This window comes from Mastacembelus armatus, chromosome 10 (genome assembly GCF_900324485.2).
Source record: "Mastacembelus armatus chromosome 10, fMasArm1.2, whole genome shotgun sequence".
In the NCBI taxonomy this organism is placed as follows: Eukaryota; Metazoa; Chordata; class Actinopteri; order Synbranchiformes; family Mastacembelidae; genus Mastacembelus; species Mastacembelus armatus.
In genome coordinates, this window is record NC_046642.1 from 8912701 (window position 1) to 8928794 (window position 16094).

Below are 16094 nucleotides of genomic sequence, written 5' to 3' on the forward strand. Positions count from 1 at the left end.
ACCAAGCCTGTCACATGACAGGGCTCAGGGCTGAGAAGATCCGGTCAAGCTCCGGGTCTCACTCCCGGGCAGAAGGTGGCGTTATGTCCCCTAGTGATCGTTGCCAACCGCTGGTATAAATCCTGCTGATGAACAGGCAGCGAGAGGGGCCGAAGAAGTAGACAGTCCACATAGCAAAGAGAGTCTACCCGTTTATTATCAGCTATGTGGTCCGACCAGCTTGGTCCCCGATACCGAGCATGATATAGGAGAAGCCGGATACTTCAAGCTTCCTGACGGAATGGCGCACACTAACCGTGATATGTTGACTTCTGGGCCCCGTTGAACATTTGTGATCGCATCCAGCAGCAGCAGAAACAGCAGCTGGATTACAAGCATTTAGGACTAGCAACCAGCGGCAGAACAGCTGTTACAGCCGGAAAGGCCGCCGCCGGGTGGGGATTTAACTTTCCCTCCCCGTAACGTGAGGACTGAACCAACACGGTGACAGAGATACTGTTGTTTATTTTGTATCGGTGAGAATGAATAGCTCCTTGGGGATTTGCGACGAGGAGTGTTTGGCAATATCCTTTTTTTAAAATTAAGTTCCGACCTTTACTATTTTGGATCAGTCTGTTTTAGCTGGTTGGCTAACGTTAGCAAGTCGGCTAACTTGGAATATGTTGAGAACAAGACACGAGAAAATTAACTTAGCTCAACTGCATTTTTAGACTCATATGACCGTAATACGCGTCTGTCACATAGTGACGGCATCGTTATCTTGTAATTCTGTTCACTAACTAACCCAAATGAATCAGTCTTGTGTAAATAAAGCTGTTTGTTTGTGACGTTAGCCACCATTTAACCTAGTTTAAGTTAGCTAGCTAGCCGCATTATCTGTCACTAACCTTTTACCCATCGAGCTGCTTTCTTCCTTCCTCCACTGCCTTAGGACACGGCATTTGTCACCAATTTGCCTCCTCATTTTCAATTAGCATGCCTTTTGTCTGACACAGTATCTCCAGTCTAATCACACCAATACCAGCTAAGTTAGTGGGCTATGAATGACCTGTCTATGGTTAATTAAAATAACAACTCTGCCCAAGCGCCTTTCTCATCCATCCCCAGTCACAATAATTCCTTGATTGTGCTGCTCACACTGTGAGAGGTCAGGAGCTGAGGTCTGGCCTGAAGGAGCCCAGATTGCTGTCACTAATTGAGCGCAGTGGAGAGTTTATGTAAGTATCAGAGATCTGGTGACCAAAACATGATCTGTGTGGTTAGGTAGTATGTTAGTGTGTTTCTGAGATTTGACATGTTCAGATGCAACATCAGCTCCCTTTATCTTTTGCTCTATTCTGAAGAAATCTTATCACAATCTGTTGTTTCAATGTAGGTGTGTACCATGTAACAGATAACATGGTAGAGATCGTAAAGTTTAATCATTGTATTGTAAGGTTGGTTGTATTGTGTTATGTGATGTTTTTACCGTCGATGGCATTTATATTGTTGAAGGGAGTTTGTGCGGCTAATCAAACACCAGTATTTAGTTTTTTTTCTAAGAAGAAAAAGTGAAGTTTTTAATCAGATATGAGGGCAGAATACTTGGCCAAATACAGCACCTGAGAACCCAAAACAAATGCTGCTTGTTAGAGTAAAAAAAAGTGCACTGTCACACGTCTAGCAGCCTAACTGAAAGACATGTTGCTGCAGAAATCAGTGGCTCTTTATCCTCTTCAGAGGTCACAAGTGAAGTACAGGACAGATGTAGGGATTTGGTTCAGTGGTGCATCAAAAGGACTGTAACCCAGGTCATCCAGCTGTGTTACACACACAGACACACCACCCTGCTGCCCAGTAAGATCTGTTCGACGATGGGATCTGTGTATTGGTCACATGTTCTTTTGGCAGGACACGGACTTGCACGTTTGTGAAAGAGGATGTGGGTGATGGTATTGGGCGTGTTAAATCAACAGTGCTGGTTGTATTTGTGTTTGTAGCATGTTTTGGTGTGAACTAGCATGAGGAAGAAAGCAATTAGTCCCCCCAGGATCCAGCTCACAACCCATTAGTCAGAATTCCTCCACATAGTCCTGGACTATAATGAGGCTCACATGGGTGCACCAGCTACATGCTCACGTAACTGTATTAAAACCACACACTAAACTCATGAGCAGTCCTGAAAAGGAAAAACGGTGAAGAGTCTGGGAAACCATGTTCTAAGTTTAGCTGGAGAAGTTTTATGGAATCAGCAGTAATTTTCTGGCACCAGACATTTTTGTTACATGGTAAACAAAATATAACAGAAGAAGCACATGAATTTTTTAACCCAATGTTAATTTTGCAGATCTGTGTTAGTGTTGCTTGGTAAAGATGTAATGAACTGTCTTCTAGTTGGTGCCTGTAAAGGTGTACTTGTGGTCACCTGCTGTCTTTGCCAGTGCAGTTTATCCTGTGCTTGGCATTTGTGTGTTATGCTATTTGAGACTATTCTGTTTGTCAAAGTTCATGGGTTTATAGACCAAGTTATTTTTTAGGCCAGCTTACAGGTATGTCTCAAAAATGAAGATGAAATTAAAGCACCTTGTCAGACCGTCTCACTTAACATCAAATGTCATGAGTTTCATAATATTTTAAGACATCTGTATTATTTTGTCCACCACTTTGAAAAGGGGGTGTTCTCTGTTGCTGGCAGTTCATGACATCAGAAGGGCCCTTGTTGATTTTGGGGAACTGTGAGGCCCTGTGACACATTTATTCTGGCAAGGCTGAATCATTTTCCTCTCTTCAGCAGCAATCTGACTTATTGTGAAGTGGATGGACAGTGTGGGCAGTGCCCAGCAGGCTGCTTTGACCTTGGCTGTTGGTCAACCATTGTTAGAGAGTGAAATGTGACCCCACCTACATTAACCCACATTACAGATTTGAAGCTAACTGTATTCATTACTTAACAACCCAAAGCTTGGCTTCTATGAATGTGCTCCTGGTTGCTATATGGGATTTCATTCAACAAAACTTGACTGAGAATGCATGTCACTGCCATTATTCAACTAAAGCAACTGGACTGCATATTAAACAAAATAAGATTTTGCATGTGTGCATGGGCTTTTCATATTCTTGTAAATGTTTAATTTTAATCACTTGATAATTATAATTTAATCTTAGTAGTGTCTATACCCATATAGCATTTTAAATGCTTTTATAAAGCTCTGCACAATTTTAATTTCAAGAGAATGTAAAGTACTGTTGTAATAAGGAATTGCTGCAGTTAATGATGGATTGATATTAAGTGGGATTCTGTGTTGTTCTCATCCAGACTGGCGGTTTTAGCCACGCCTGAAGCTGTTACCTCTCGTCCAGTGGCCCAGTTATCTATACCAATCAATGGTACTTTTGAAATTGTGCGAGGTATGTGGCCATTTTCTGTATCAAATTTCTGCCACATTGGTTTTATTACTTCTGTAAGATGTGTCTTATTCTTGTTTGACTTTCTTTAACTGCAGTGCATAGTAGTCGCACTGTTTACACAATGGTGTAAAAAATGAAAGTGTAGAATTTAAAAGCCAAGACATGAGACCTATAGCCTTTTAGAAGCATTTATAATGCCATTTTTAAAAATCTGCCAGCAGACTTTGAACAGCATTTGTACCATTTAGGCTTTCTTCTTTCATTTCAGAAGCTGAAGAGGCTCTGCTTATTGACTTCTCAGTAGAGTGTAAGTACTTTTTACTAGCCAAACCATTGCATTTATTGGAACACATTCCCTATCCAACCATACTACATTTTTAGAGCTTGCCTTCTGCTAAATGTGTTTATTTAGTAGCAGATACAGGTCATGAGTTACCAAGGTGCTCTGAAAGAATGCTTCACTGTTAAATCACTTTGCTTTGTTTTCTGGATAATCTGCATTTCCAATGTGTTTTCACAAAGTTATATGGTAACTGACATGTGAGTGTTTTCTGTATCCTTTTCAAGCCTGTGTTAGGATACGAATCAAAGGGGAAAAAGCCCCAGAACTGCTGTTGGAGCTGCAGGATGATGATCGGACTCAGACTTTCTTCACACAGGTGAAGAGTGCTCAGGACCAAGGTAAGACTCTGCTGTCTGTTGGTAAACTAAAGCAGCTGAATGATTATTTATTTATTCACTCATCTAACATTTATTTACCAAGGATGGATTACGCACCTTGCTGACTTCCTGCATATTCCTCTCACCCACACACTGGCAGAAATTCTCTTTTGGCTGCCATTTTTGAATTCAGATCCACCATTAACGGTTCCAACATGCCTCTCTTAATAAAGCCAGAAAGCACTAAAGCTTTCACATCTACTTGATGTTTTATCCTGCTGCTGAGCATACATGTTCTTTTTGTCCTGGTGTTGATGTGTGTGTAAAACATTGGTAATTAAAATCTGTGTTTTGGTTACCATGTCAGTGACTAACCCACAGGAGAAGCATTGTGAAGCAGGGTTGTGTTGGGGCAGCTATAGTAAGTTACCTATAGTAATCAGTCACACTACAACACAGCAGTTCGACAAAGCAGACTGGAACTGTGCCCTGTTCAGTCTTCTTGTCAACAAGCCAAATGTGAGCTGCTATCCACTTCGTCCTGTAATGGCAGCAGCGCTGTCCTGGGTGGTGGTTCATTTTTGTCTCTGTTCATATTTACATCAACAGAGGTCAGTTAAAACAGGATGGGACTTTCTTTAAGTAAAGTCAAAGTTTTCATATTTTCTGTTAGCTTAACATTTGTTTTGTTTGTTTTTTGAGCAAGCTGTAGAATCTTTTTGTTTATTTTTTTGACAGTTTAAGGTAATTACTAAAAAGATGCTCTTTTGCTTGATTAAGGTTGTGCTGAGTCTGAAATAATCTGTATGTTCTTCTGACAATGTTGCATAATTTTCTTAGTTGCATCCAGACTCACAAAACGCAAAGTAATGGATCCACTTCAGCCAGTGGCCGAGAGAGGTCCAGTCCCCGTCCCACCACAAAGAACAAACAAAACTGCCAACTCTGTTGGCTCGGCAGTAAACCCACCCAAACCCAAATCTACAAGTGTTCTGCCTCCCAATCTCAACAACAGCACTTCAACAAATCAGACTAACCGAGGTAATACATGGTTACACTCTGTTTGGGGGGGAATCCAATAGTTAATATAAAAATAAGCATAAAGAACAGATTGTGTGAGAAATGTCATAAACATAACCACACATTTAAGTTATAATTTCTTTCAAATTAGTTTCTGTTGATGGTGAATTGAATCCCATGTTTTTGAACAGTTTCAGAAGATCCAGTTCAATCCCTTGCCTCAGACTTTGGCTTTGAGGCCAACTTGAACCATGGTATCAAAGTGGAGGAAAAGAAGAACCACCAGAATCGCAATGTTGCCTCTAGAGAGCCTCCTCCTGTTCCCCCTCTGCCTCCTCGCAAAACCTCCTATATTCCACCCAACCCTCTACCTCCTGCACCAGTCCCAAAAGAGAGAGTTGTTTCCATACAGACCAAAGACAACTTCTTCAAACCAGAGTAAGTTAACCTCTCATCATGCTGAAAACTGATGTTACATGGCTTTATTTTATTTCAACAGCTTTGATTTTCGAACTACACTCCGTGAGGTTAGTATTTCTATAGTGGAACCTGTCCAAAGTCTTGCTGGTGTTAAATAATATGTACTTTTTCTATTCCAGTAGTTTTAGGCCACAGTCTTGGAATGATAGCCCCACTAGCAACAGCATTAGGGAGTCCATGTTCTTCAGCCAGGCTGGACAAAGAGAATACCTCATCCAACACCGTGTGAGTAAGAAGGAGGCAGAGTACATGGATATCCAGACCTTCAGGTGAGAGGAGCTTCTTTAATTTGTGTCTTTGATGTTGTTGTTTCTGTGTGGAAATGCAGGCAAACTTGATATTCAGAAATGCTGTAGATTGTTGCTTTTGCTGCCGCACACATTTCACTGTGCGTCTTATTCTTTAGGTTTTTCACAGGTACATGGAATGTGAATGGCCAGTCTCCAGACAGTAGCCTTGAACCGTGGCTCTGCTGTGATCCTATACCTCCAGATATTTACGCTGTGGGGTCAGCAAAGATTATTATACTGTTCTCATCTGACCAAGTTGTACAGTGTTTGCTTTGTTTCCTTTTTTTAAATTAATATGTTTTATTACTCTAGTTTTCAAGAATTGGATCTGAGCACTGAAGCTTTTTTCTACATGGATTCACCTAAGGAGCAGCTGTGGGTGGAAGCTGTGGAAAGGAGTTTGCCCCCAAAAGTCAAGTATAAGAGGGTGAGTAGAACAAATACACCTTTAGATATAAATCAGTACTTCATGCGGTTTGTTGTGTTGTTAAAGACATTTATGTGTGTGTGTGTAAGTAGGGCAGAGCACATGATTGAATAGGAAATCTTTATTTTGTTTTGTTATTTACAGGTTCGACTAATCCGATTAGTTGGGATGATGCTCATTGTTTATGTCAAAAAGCCCCTCAAGAATCACATAAAAGAAGTGGCTGCAGAGCATGTGGGGACAGGAATCATGGGAAAAATGGTTTGTTTGCACTGAACGCAGACTTCAGAAAGAATAACTTAATAAATGGGCCATGCCTTGTGTTTTATTTTAGTGTAGTAGCTCATAGAAAATCAATAACAACTTTAAAAATGCTGTATTGGTCAGTTTTAAGAAAATTTACCACCGAATTTCACTTAAATCTGTTAAGTTGATCAGAGAACTTGCTAACAAACGTACAAACTAGACTGAAAATATTACTTCCTTGATGTATGTTTTTTTTTTTTTTTTTTTTTTTGGTTACAGAACACCACAATTGACCTCTGTTTGATTCATTTGATATAAAACATGCTATGTGACTATTATGGCATTAAATTGCCTTAATTCAAACAATGGACTGATTAAATGGCATGTTGTTGTAGGGGAACAAAGGAGGTGTGGCAGTGAGGTTTGTTCTCCACAACACCAGTTTCTGCATCGTCAACTCTCATCTTGCTGCGCATGTGGACGACTGTCAGCGCCGCAACCAGGACTATAAAGATATATGTGCCCGAATGACCTTCCACTTACTGGACCACCCCCCTCTCAGTATTGTCAAGCATGAGTGAGTTTCTCAGTCATTAATGTTGAGTGAGTAGCATAGTTTAACCTTAATGTGCAATGGCTGATTTTACACTAACTGGCTTTTTTCAGCTCCTGACTAAAACCTGATGTTTCTTTGGTTTGCTGTTATAAAGGTTTATTTATTTATTTTTAACTTTTCCAGTATTCTGTCTATTGTGTCTTTACTAACAGATGACCTATTTCGGTGGGATTTAAATGTTTGTGAGGATCATCTTCAACACAAAGTTGTTGCTTTAATTCTGTTGGTTTCTCCTTTTGTGTTTCAGTGTGGTAATCTGGCTTGGGGATTTAAACTATCGTTTGTTCATATACGATGCTGCAGAAGTCAAACAGTACATTGCTCAAAATCAGCTAAAGAAGCTTCAGGAGTCTGATCAGGTGACTGTGATCCAGCTCACTGTTTTCTGTATATGTACTATGATGATAACCAACAACTCAAAGAAAACTTTCCACCACATTTAGGGAAACTGAAACAGCACTTTTCAACATACTTTAGATTTTAAGAAAACAGACTAATGTTAGCACAAGTTTTAGAAATAGTCACTTTTATTATCATTATCAGTACTGAAAAATGTACCTTTCACCAATTCCTATTGTACTAGTAGCTGCATTTTCTCTTTATTTAGCAGTTTTAAAAGTAGAAATTGAGTCATTTTGACATCTAAAAATTTATAAGAGATAAGAAGGGAGTTTGTTAGGCTCTCATTCTAGTGTTGCTGTTTGATGGTCATTAGAAAAATTAGCTTGTTTGTATAGGTAGCTTTTTTTTTTGAAAATATGCAGTGTTAACCTTTGTAAATGTGTGATAGTAAAACCCAGTGCCCCTCAAGTAAGTATAACTTGGCCAAGAGAAGTTAAGCAAATACTCAGGGGAAGGGAAAACATCATTATTACACATGTTTAGAATTACTACATTTATAACAATCTTAAGTGTTTGTCATCTGATTTCCTTTCCAGTTCTGTTTATTGTGACAGTAATTAAGGACTCTGTGTTGATTCTTTCACCACATATTTGACAATGTTGCTATTTTTTATGTGTAGCTGAACATTCAGAGGCATAATAAGAGAGCCTTCTCAGACTTCATGGAGGGAGAGGTTAACTTCATTCCAACATACAAGTACGACCCCAAAACAAATGAGTGGGACTCAAGGTAAAAAAAAACACTCCTTTGTTTTTTGTACTGCTTTTTCCAAATTGTCATCAATTTCTCTTTGTTGGAATTCTGATTAAATCTTGATAGTAGTAAAGGCTTTTCTGGCACAGTCTAGGTTCAGAAATACTCAAAGTGCTTCTGATGTCAGGCTTTGACTCTGAAATGACCACTGTTTCTTGCAGCGGGAAGTGTCGTGTCCCAGCTTGGTGTGACAGAATCCTGTGGAGGGGCAACAGTGTTGAGCAGCTCAAATACCAAAGTCACATGGAGCTGCAAACTAGTGACCACAAGCCTGTCAGTTCTCTCTTCAATATAGGGGTAAGAGGCTACTTTAAGGGGAACCTTAAACTGAAACTATGGTTGAAATGTGCAAGATTCAAGATTCTTCTGTTCATTTTTACAATATGCCAGAGTTTAACACCTTTTTAGTGCTAAAAGTTGGTAACTGGGACCCGTGTGTTTGTGTTAAAGGTGAAAGTGAGAAATGAGGAGCGCTACAAAAAGGTGTTGGAGGGTGTTGTTCGGGCAATAGACAGAAAGGAGAATGATTCCCTTCCATCACTGTCTCTGAGCACCAGAGAGGTAAGCACACATACACGTGTGCTCAGCATAATGATGGTTTCTTCTATGTTTCTTCAAAACCTATTCGAACCTATTGTAATTTCTACATAAATGTGTTTTTTTTCACTTTTTCTTCAGTTTATATTTGAGAATGTGAAATTCCGGGAGCTTCAGAAGCAACACTTCCAAATAAAAAATGACGGGCAGGTCACCCTTTACTTTGCTTTCATCCCCAAACCCAATGACTCACAGTATTCCAAGTCTTGGCTGCGTGCCGATCCAAGTGAAGGGTTCTTGGAACCAAGTAAGTCCTTTCATCTTAATAAAGCCTATTTTTTGATTGCTTATGTTTCCTCAAATTTTAGATCTATGATCATGTTGTGTTTTAATTATTGTTAATAACACGCAAAAGAAAGTTTCTAAATCGTTGTTATATATTGTCATATTAACTTCATACAGTTCATCTCCAAATTTTGCAATCATGTCAATTCAAATACTATGTGAGATCATGTCATTCGCTTGTTTGATTATTTCATTCAAACCAGTAAAATGTCACTGGAGTTGCAGTTTTCAAAATTTGGGATTCACATTTGCAGTATAGTTACACCTTTACATTGTAACAAATGCAAACATCATTTGGGTGATTCCACTGTCTAGTTCAGTGCCTCCCTCACATCTGTAAACTTTTACCATTTTCCTTGCAAGACAATGTTCCTTTTGTTTGCATTAATCAGAGCAGCACAGGCAACTGCTCTAATAACATTGTCATTATGTTCTTCACAAAGCTTCTCTTTGAACCTCTGCCTTCTCTTGGTGAACAGATGAGACCATGGAGATCTATCTGGAGGTCTATGTCAGTAAAGACTCTGTCACACTGTTGAACTCTGGAGAGGACCGTATAGAGGACATTCTCGTGCTCCATCTGCACGATGGCAAAGACTACTTCATTACTGTCTCTGGGAACTACCTGCCCAGCTGCTTTGGCACTTCATTGGAGACTCTGTGCCGCATGAAGAAGCCAATCAGAGAGATACCCATCACCAAACTCATTGACCTGGTAAGGGAAAGCCATTTAAGCAGTCACAGAAAGAGAAATACAGTCAGACTAATTTATAGTGATAGGCCTAGTGTACAACAACATTTTTTCCTCAGATTATTTGAAACCCTAATTGAACATATAATATTTGGACACCACGAGATGTCTCAACTTGTATATTCTTGGCCAAGAGGGGCCAAGGAAATGAGGAAGTAGCAAAAACCTAGGAAGGGTGCTTATTAAGAACAGGGAAGGCTGACTCAAGTTAGACCCACTTCAGCTTGTTTCACATATATAGTCCCCTCTGATCTCAATGTGATCACCTCTGCCTCCTTCTGTAATGCTAATTTTGACTTAATCTGATTTGTCTTTGGTATGATGTTTTACTGTCAGAAGTACTCTTTTATTTCTACTTAAACTTCCATTTTCCTACTGCCTATTGAATCATTTTGATCAATGTGCAAGAACAGTCTCTAATCTGTCTACTTTTCTGATTCTGGGTTTAATCATAGCACTTTTCTCTCATGTATGTTTTATTGTTTCCCTTCATCACCTCTCCTTGCCTTGATCATTCCTTTCCAAATCTTCACTGTGGGTTGTGGGCTGACTTCTTGCACAGGGAGAGGATGGCTACATGGAAAAGGTAAAATATTAACACTAACTGATACCAGTCAATGCAGGATACATATAGCGTGATTGCAAAGCTTTGTGATTAAGTATCTTAATGACTCTTTAATTGACCATGTTCAGCTGTTGAGGTCGAAGTGAAACTGGCTTAGGTATTATCAGAATCAGTGTTGTCAGGATATGATCTCAACAAAACCCAGTGTAAGTGTCCAACAAGCAGAAACTGAAGTAGTTTCACATGAATTTTATTTCGCATAAAATATTAGATTTCACATTCTTTCTTAGGCTTTAATACCATTTCATGCCTGTACATTAAGTTTGGAGCTCAAGCTGTGAGGCAAGAGGAAACAGCTAGGCTTGTTCTCGCCAAAGTATAGTACACATGGTTTTACAACTCTGGAAAGCTGTATTGGTGGCAATGATCTTTCTTTTGTACACAAACTCAGATGCAGTCTAAAGCTCAGTAAATCACACAGTGTTTGTCAATTGTTTAAGACATGAACAAAGGTAAAACAGTTTGTGGAGGATCTGTGGTGTAACTCCTGGGAAATAACTGTGTAGCCATTTTTCCAAAACTGTTAAACTTTTTTTTTTAATGTGCAGTTCCACTCAGCTACAATATTCAGCATATTGGCATTTTACTGCTGTTTACAGATTGGTGAAACATAGTACGTTAAACATAAACTGAATGTGTGCATACTCGTTCTAAATTTAAAGTCGGATGACAAGGACAGAAAAAGTTAACTCACCGACAAACAGAGGACAGACATGCCAGCTTAGCTTTTTTTGTGCGTGCGTGTGCGTGTGCGTGTTGAGAGAACGGGACAATCAGTCACCCATTAAATCTCCCATGGCCCACCGAGGGCAGGGTGCAGCAGTCCAGTGAAGGTTAGCCATGCACACACAATTAAAATCTTATTCACAGCAGATCACCCTTGCTGCACAACTCCTTCATACACATGATTAAAACTTATTGGATGTGTTGTTAGGTTCAGTCTCCTCTTCTATGTCATACTCATCTGTGGATCTATAGCAACTAGATGTATGTAAACACTGAGCCATTTATATATTTGCCCATGTTTTTTTTTTTTTAAACACTATAACATTTCAAGTTTTTGTGGAAGACTCACTAAACTGTAAATATTGTGAACAATCATACGAGAAGATCACATTAGTTCTACATGTTAGCATCATCCTCCATTAAATGCTCACTCCAGTTTCTGCTGCCTTTATGTGCTGCCTCACTAGCTGTGGTTATTTTTGGATGTCTCTTGTGAGTCTCAGGGATCCATTTGCAGAGACAAAAAGAATGTGATATCCAGCTTCTGGTAAAATGGCTCTCTTTTAGATCTCCGGACTCCACAGATAAACGCGACCTCTCTGCTGCTCCTACTCCATCACTAATTGATCAGATGTGTCATGCAGTCATTTGACGTCTGTGTTACACTTAATCAAAGCAGTATGAGTCACAGTATGGTGTAATGACATAATTTTGATTGGGAAATCTTATTATGCGCTATAATCTGTCACTGTAAACCAAAGTGCCCATGTTATATTTCCACAGGAAAAGTCAAGAATGGGCTTCCTAATGGATGATCCAAGTACTGAAGACAAACCTCTAAAGATCCCCAAAGAGGTGTGGATTCTGGTCAACCACCTCTACACAAAATCCTGTGATCAGGTGAGAAAGCTACATCTAATAAGAGAGGCCTAAGACTCAATGAAAAGTGATGAGATGTGAAGGTGAGGGGTGTGGCAAGTGTGTACTCAAAGGTTTTCATCAAAGTAGTAATGCATGAAAATATTACTTATGTAGTATATTTTAGTGTTTGTATTGTGTTTAAACAAATGCAGTGCCTTTTTGTAGATGATAATATTTTGAAAATGGCCACAGTACATTTTTCAGAAACAAACATCAGCAATGTGCACGTAATGACAAATGGGTAGTTACATTTATTCACTTAAATACATAAAAATCATGTAATAACCAAGCACAGATAAAACATTTTGATGCTCCCCAGGTTAATCTTTCTGTTGACTTAATGTGCAGTTGTGCTGCCTGTAAAACCCGCTTCACTTTGACCATCTGAACACCCAGTAATAAAGTCCAGAGTTACTTTTGAAAATCGGTTTTCATATTTCCTTATTTGTGTCTGTTTGGCTTTCAGGTTGACTTGTTCCAAACACCAGGCCTACAAGAGGAGCTGCGGAGCATCATCGACTGTCTGGACACCAGCATCCCAGACTCAATCTGTATCCTTATTTATGAAGCCAGTCATGCCCACCCAGACTGCACCAAGACCCTGTCCTGCCTTCTCTGAAATTCCAAAAAAAATTCCAGCAAATAAGACAAGACGCCCATCATGATTAACATACTCATTTAACACATGGACCCCATTATGTCTTTGTCAGGACCATAATAGTGGCTGCTGTTTTAGCTCTTGAGGGCTAAAAGTGAGAAGGGTAAAATTGGACCCCAGCTATGAAGGTCTTGGTGCAAAAAGTGGTAAAAGCAAAATGAGCTTGTTTGATACAGAAAATAAGTCAAAAATGGGGTATGAAAATTTGCAGTTCATTTTAATCACTCATGTTTATTGTGCTTGTATACAGTACAGATGAAAGGTTTCCATATTTGCTTGGTCTTTCCTAACTATACTTGTAGCTGGTTGTAACCACTCTGTAGCTGAGGCGCTGCTTATCTTCTTGGATGCCCTGCCAGAGCCAGTGGTGTGTTATGAACTTTACCATCGGTGCTTGGACTGCATTCATGACAGCCGCCTCTGCAAACAGGTAGAGTGATGACTCTTAAACCACGTAGTGCTCTCTCATGGGTTGATACTGGCATTAACCCAAAGTGTTATTGTATAGTGCACTTGTAAGGTTAATATTTGTCTCTCTCTTGATAATCTACAGTTGATCTCCCAGTTGCCCAGGGCACACCGCAACATGTTTCGCTATTTAATGGCTTTTCTGAAGGAACTTCTCAGACATTCACAGAACAACAACCTGTCACACAACCTCATAGGTATGAAATGGTTACCTTCTGTATTAATGTTTTTTATAGCCTATTAATCAGCTAGTTTAATCTGCATTACCTCACTGTACAATCTCTGAGGAACAATAAGTCTTTTGTAATGTAAATAGGTTTGTTTTGTGTTTCTCTGTGCCAACAATACAAAACAGTATAAAGAAAACCTGTACTTAGACATTAGTTAATTACATGTTGTCAGTATTAAATGGTATCTGTCCCTCAGAACCTGTGGGCTGTAGATGAAACACTAGCTGGACAAAGCACTAATTATTGACTTTCAAATAGACATTTGATCCTTCATCACAGGGAAACCACCCTGTTTTCCAACAAATTGAAAATCTTTGGCTACATTGACCTAAATGTTGTAATACCTCTTATTATATTGACAGTGCTGTTTATGCAAAGAATAATATTCTTTAATTTTACATTATAAATAATTCAATTGGTCGTACATTGCTAAACCAGTTTCTTTTTTCCCTCTCTATCCTGTTTTTGTATTTTAGCTACCCTTTTTGCCAGCCTCCTTATTCGGCCACCTCCAAACCTGGTGGCCAGGCAGACGTCACAAGAACGGCAGAAAGCCATCAGTTTCATTCTGGGTTTCCTCCTGTCAGGAGATGAGGAGTAAATAAGGGTGACAGTCCATCACTGCATCATTCGGGTTTTGGAGTTGGTTCCCAGCCAGGCTTGATGTTGGAGTGGGACATAAACCTGGAGGAAACTGTGTAACATGATCCACTTGGTATTTTGTCATCTTTTAGAGACCAGTGCAGCTGTTCTGCACCCTTACTTTCATAGACTCCTATGTTTGAGGCACCAGGACTTTCATTAGACCTATAGTGGTTTAACCAAGTGTCTTATCTTCAGTTCATTCGAAATATGACTGCTTGCTGGATTTGGAGGTACTTGGAAGAATTTTGATCTGATGTCTATGCACTTTTTGGTGACCTAAACAACCTGTGCCTCCAGACTGGAGTTGTCCTCACCCTCAGCTGACTTTTATTATTGTTGGTGCTCGTGCCAAAATAAATCCCTCAACAATGACTGATGTGAATGTATTTTTAAATGCTAGGAGAGAAACTTAATTACACTAAATTAAAGGAATTACCTAAAGTTTTAAGAAATAGACTAAATACAAGTATACTGTTCAAAACATCTAATACTTTGATATGGTATGTTGGTGGAAATCTATCATTCAGAATGTTTAAGCTTAAGATAAATCATGACAATCGTTCATTTTAGCAGAGGGGACAATATAAAGACTTTTGATCCCATATCCATTGTATTTTAAATGTTATTTATGTGTTTTTGGTACCAACTACAGTATGGTTTATTTTTAGGTCCATGTTGGTTCTAAAACATTTAGCTGGAAATAATCATTTGTTTTTATCATGTCATTGAAAACCCTGTCATGAATGTGTGTTGTGTTTTAGTGTGACTTCAGCAGTGAGCCTTACATCTTGTTTTGCCAGTTCCTCTAGAGTTACAAAAGCAGTCTGTTAACGCACTAACTTCCTGGTAAACCAGAATCGAGTGGAGAGTCACCCTCTATGTTCTTTGTCTTAAATGGTGTAAATATTGTTGTAATTTTTCTGTTTCATGGGTATTTGACTATCAGCATGATGGTGCAAGTCTGTGACGGTGTCTCCCTTGTATCATGTTTGTCCTGAAGGTGGTACTGATAATGTCTGTTTACATGTCTTTCTTCACCTCTTACACATTTTTACAGCTCATTATTCATTGTTCCACACCTGTATGGTACTTACACAGCAGCTGGTTTGATCCTGGTAAATTCAGAGGAGTAATACTATAATTGGTGCAGCATTTTCTGGGTGTAACATTTAATGGCTCTTTAAATCTGCAGGTACAGCCTGTCTTTTACATTTGTGCTGTGGAGGATTTTTTTTTTTTTTTTTAAGCCATTGCTATTGAAACAAGGAACTTCAGTGGTGTGTGTAATGAGTATTTCCTATTTAACAGCTTTCACAATTGACAAAAATGATTCATGATTATGACATTTATTTCCTTTACTTAGTATCATGTGATGTAGTGATGCCAGAACAAACCCTGGGGCGCTTAATTCTCAGATGCTCCAGCATCTCTGTTTTCAAGATTTTATGTTCGGAGGCAATGTGAACACGTGATATGCAGTAATATGATTATACCGACATTCACGGCATTTAAAAGATAAGCGTGTTGAAGTTACTCTGGTCCTCCATAGTTTGTTTTGCCTTATAAACATCAAAACAGTAGATTATTCTATTGGCCTTAATTGAGCTAAGTTTTACAAAGAGCCGACTTGGCCATGAAATATTAGATTCTTGAGATACAGATTTGGGAGAACCATTTTGTACAGTAGTATATACAGTTGTGTTTCCCTTGTCTTTACAAACACTACCTTCATGTCAAATAGAAAATCAATGTAATCAATACCTTCTGGTTTGTGTTGTTTTATGCCACTGTACCAGCTGATGTATTTGTGTTTTCATTGTGCTTTCTTTTTTCAGTTTTGTCACAATTGGTTCATAAAAATTAAGGTACTTTTAAATGTAACTATGGAAACACTTGCACCATTTTT

At 39.0% G+C, this 16094-nt stretch overlaps 1 protein-coding gene across 3 annotated transcripts; it reads left to right on the forward strand.

Annotated features, from left to right (window-relative positions):
* The first annotated feature begins 133 nt into the window (after window positions 1-133).
* Window positions 134-15946, forward strand: ocrl (OCRL inositol polyphosphate-5-phosphatase). 3 transcript variants are annotated; one of them, XM_026330229.1, is made up of 24 exons: window positions 134-563; window positions 1138-1217; window positions 3296-3387; window positions 3656-3694; window positions 3955-4068; window positions 4888-5088; window positions 5259-5505; window positions 5667-5816; window positions 5954-6055; window positions 6150-6264; window positions 6409-6525; window positions 6906-7087; window positions 7374-7485; window positions 8149-8258; window positions 8444-8579; window positions 8733-8843; window positions 8961-9126; window positions 9644-9879; window positions 10478-10501; window positions 12050-12166; window positions 12654-12738; window positions 13148-13275; window positions 13399-13510; window positions 14020-15946. In XM_026330229.1, exons 1-24 carry the CDS (start codon window positions 522-524, stop codon window positions 14142-14144), a joined length of 2943 nt encoding a protein of 980 aa, XP_026186014.1. In that variant the 5' UTR covers window positions 134-521; the 3' UTR covers window positions 14145-15946. The 3 variants fall into 3 exon arrangements, with proteins under 3 accessions (XP_026186014.1, XP_026186015.1, XP_026186016.1); XM_026330230.1 differs by lacking the exon at window positions 10478-10501; XM_026330231.1 differs by lacking the exon at window positions 1138-1217 and having other exon boundaries at window positions 463-483.
* Window positions 15947-16094: the final 148 nt, after the last annotated feature.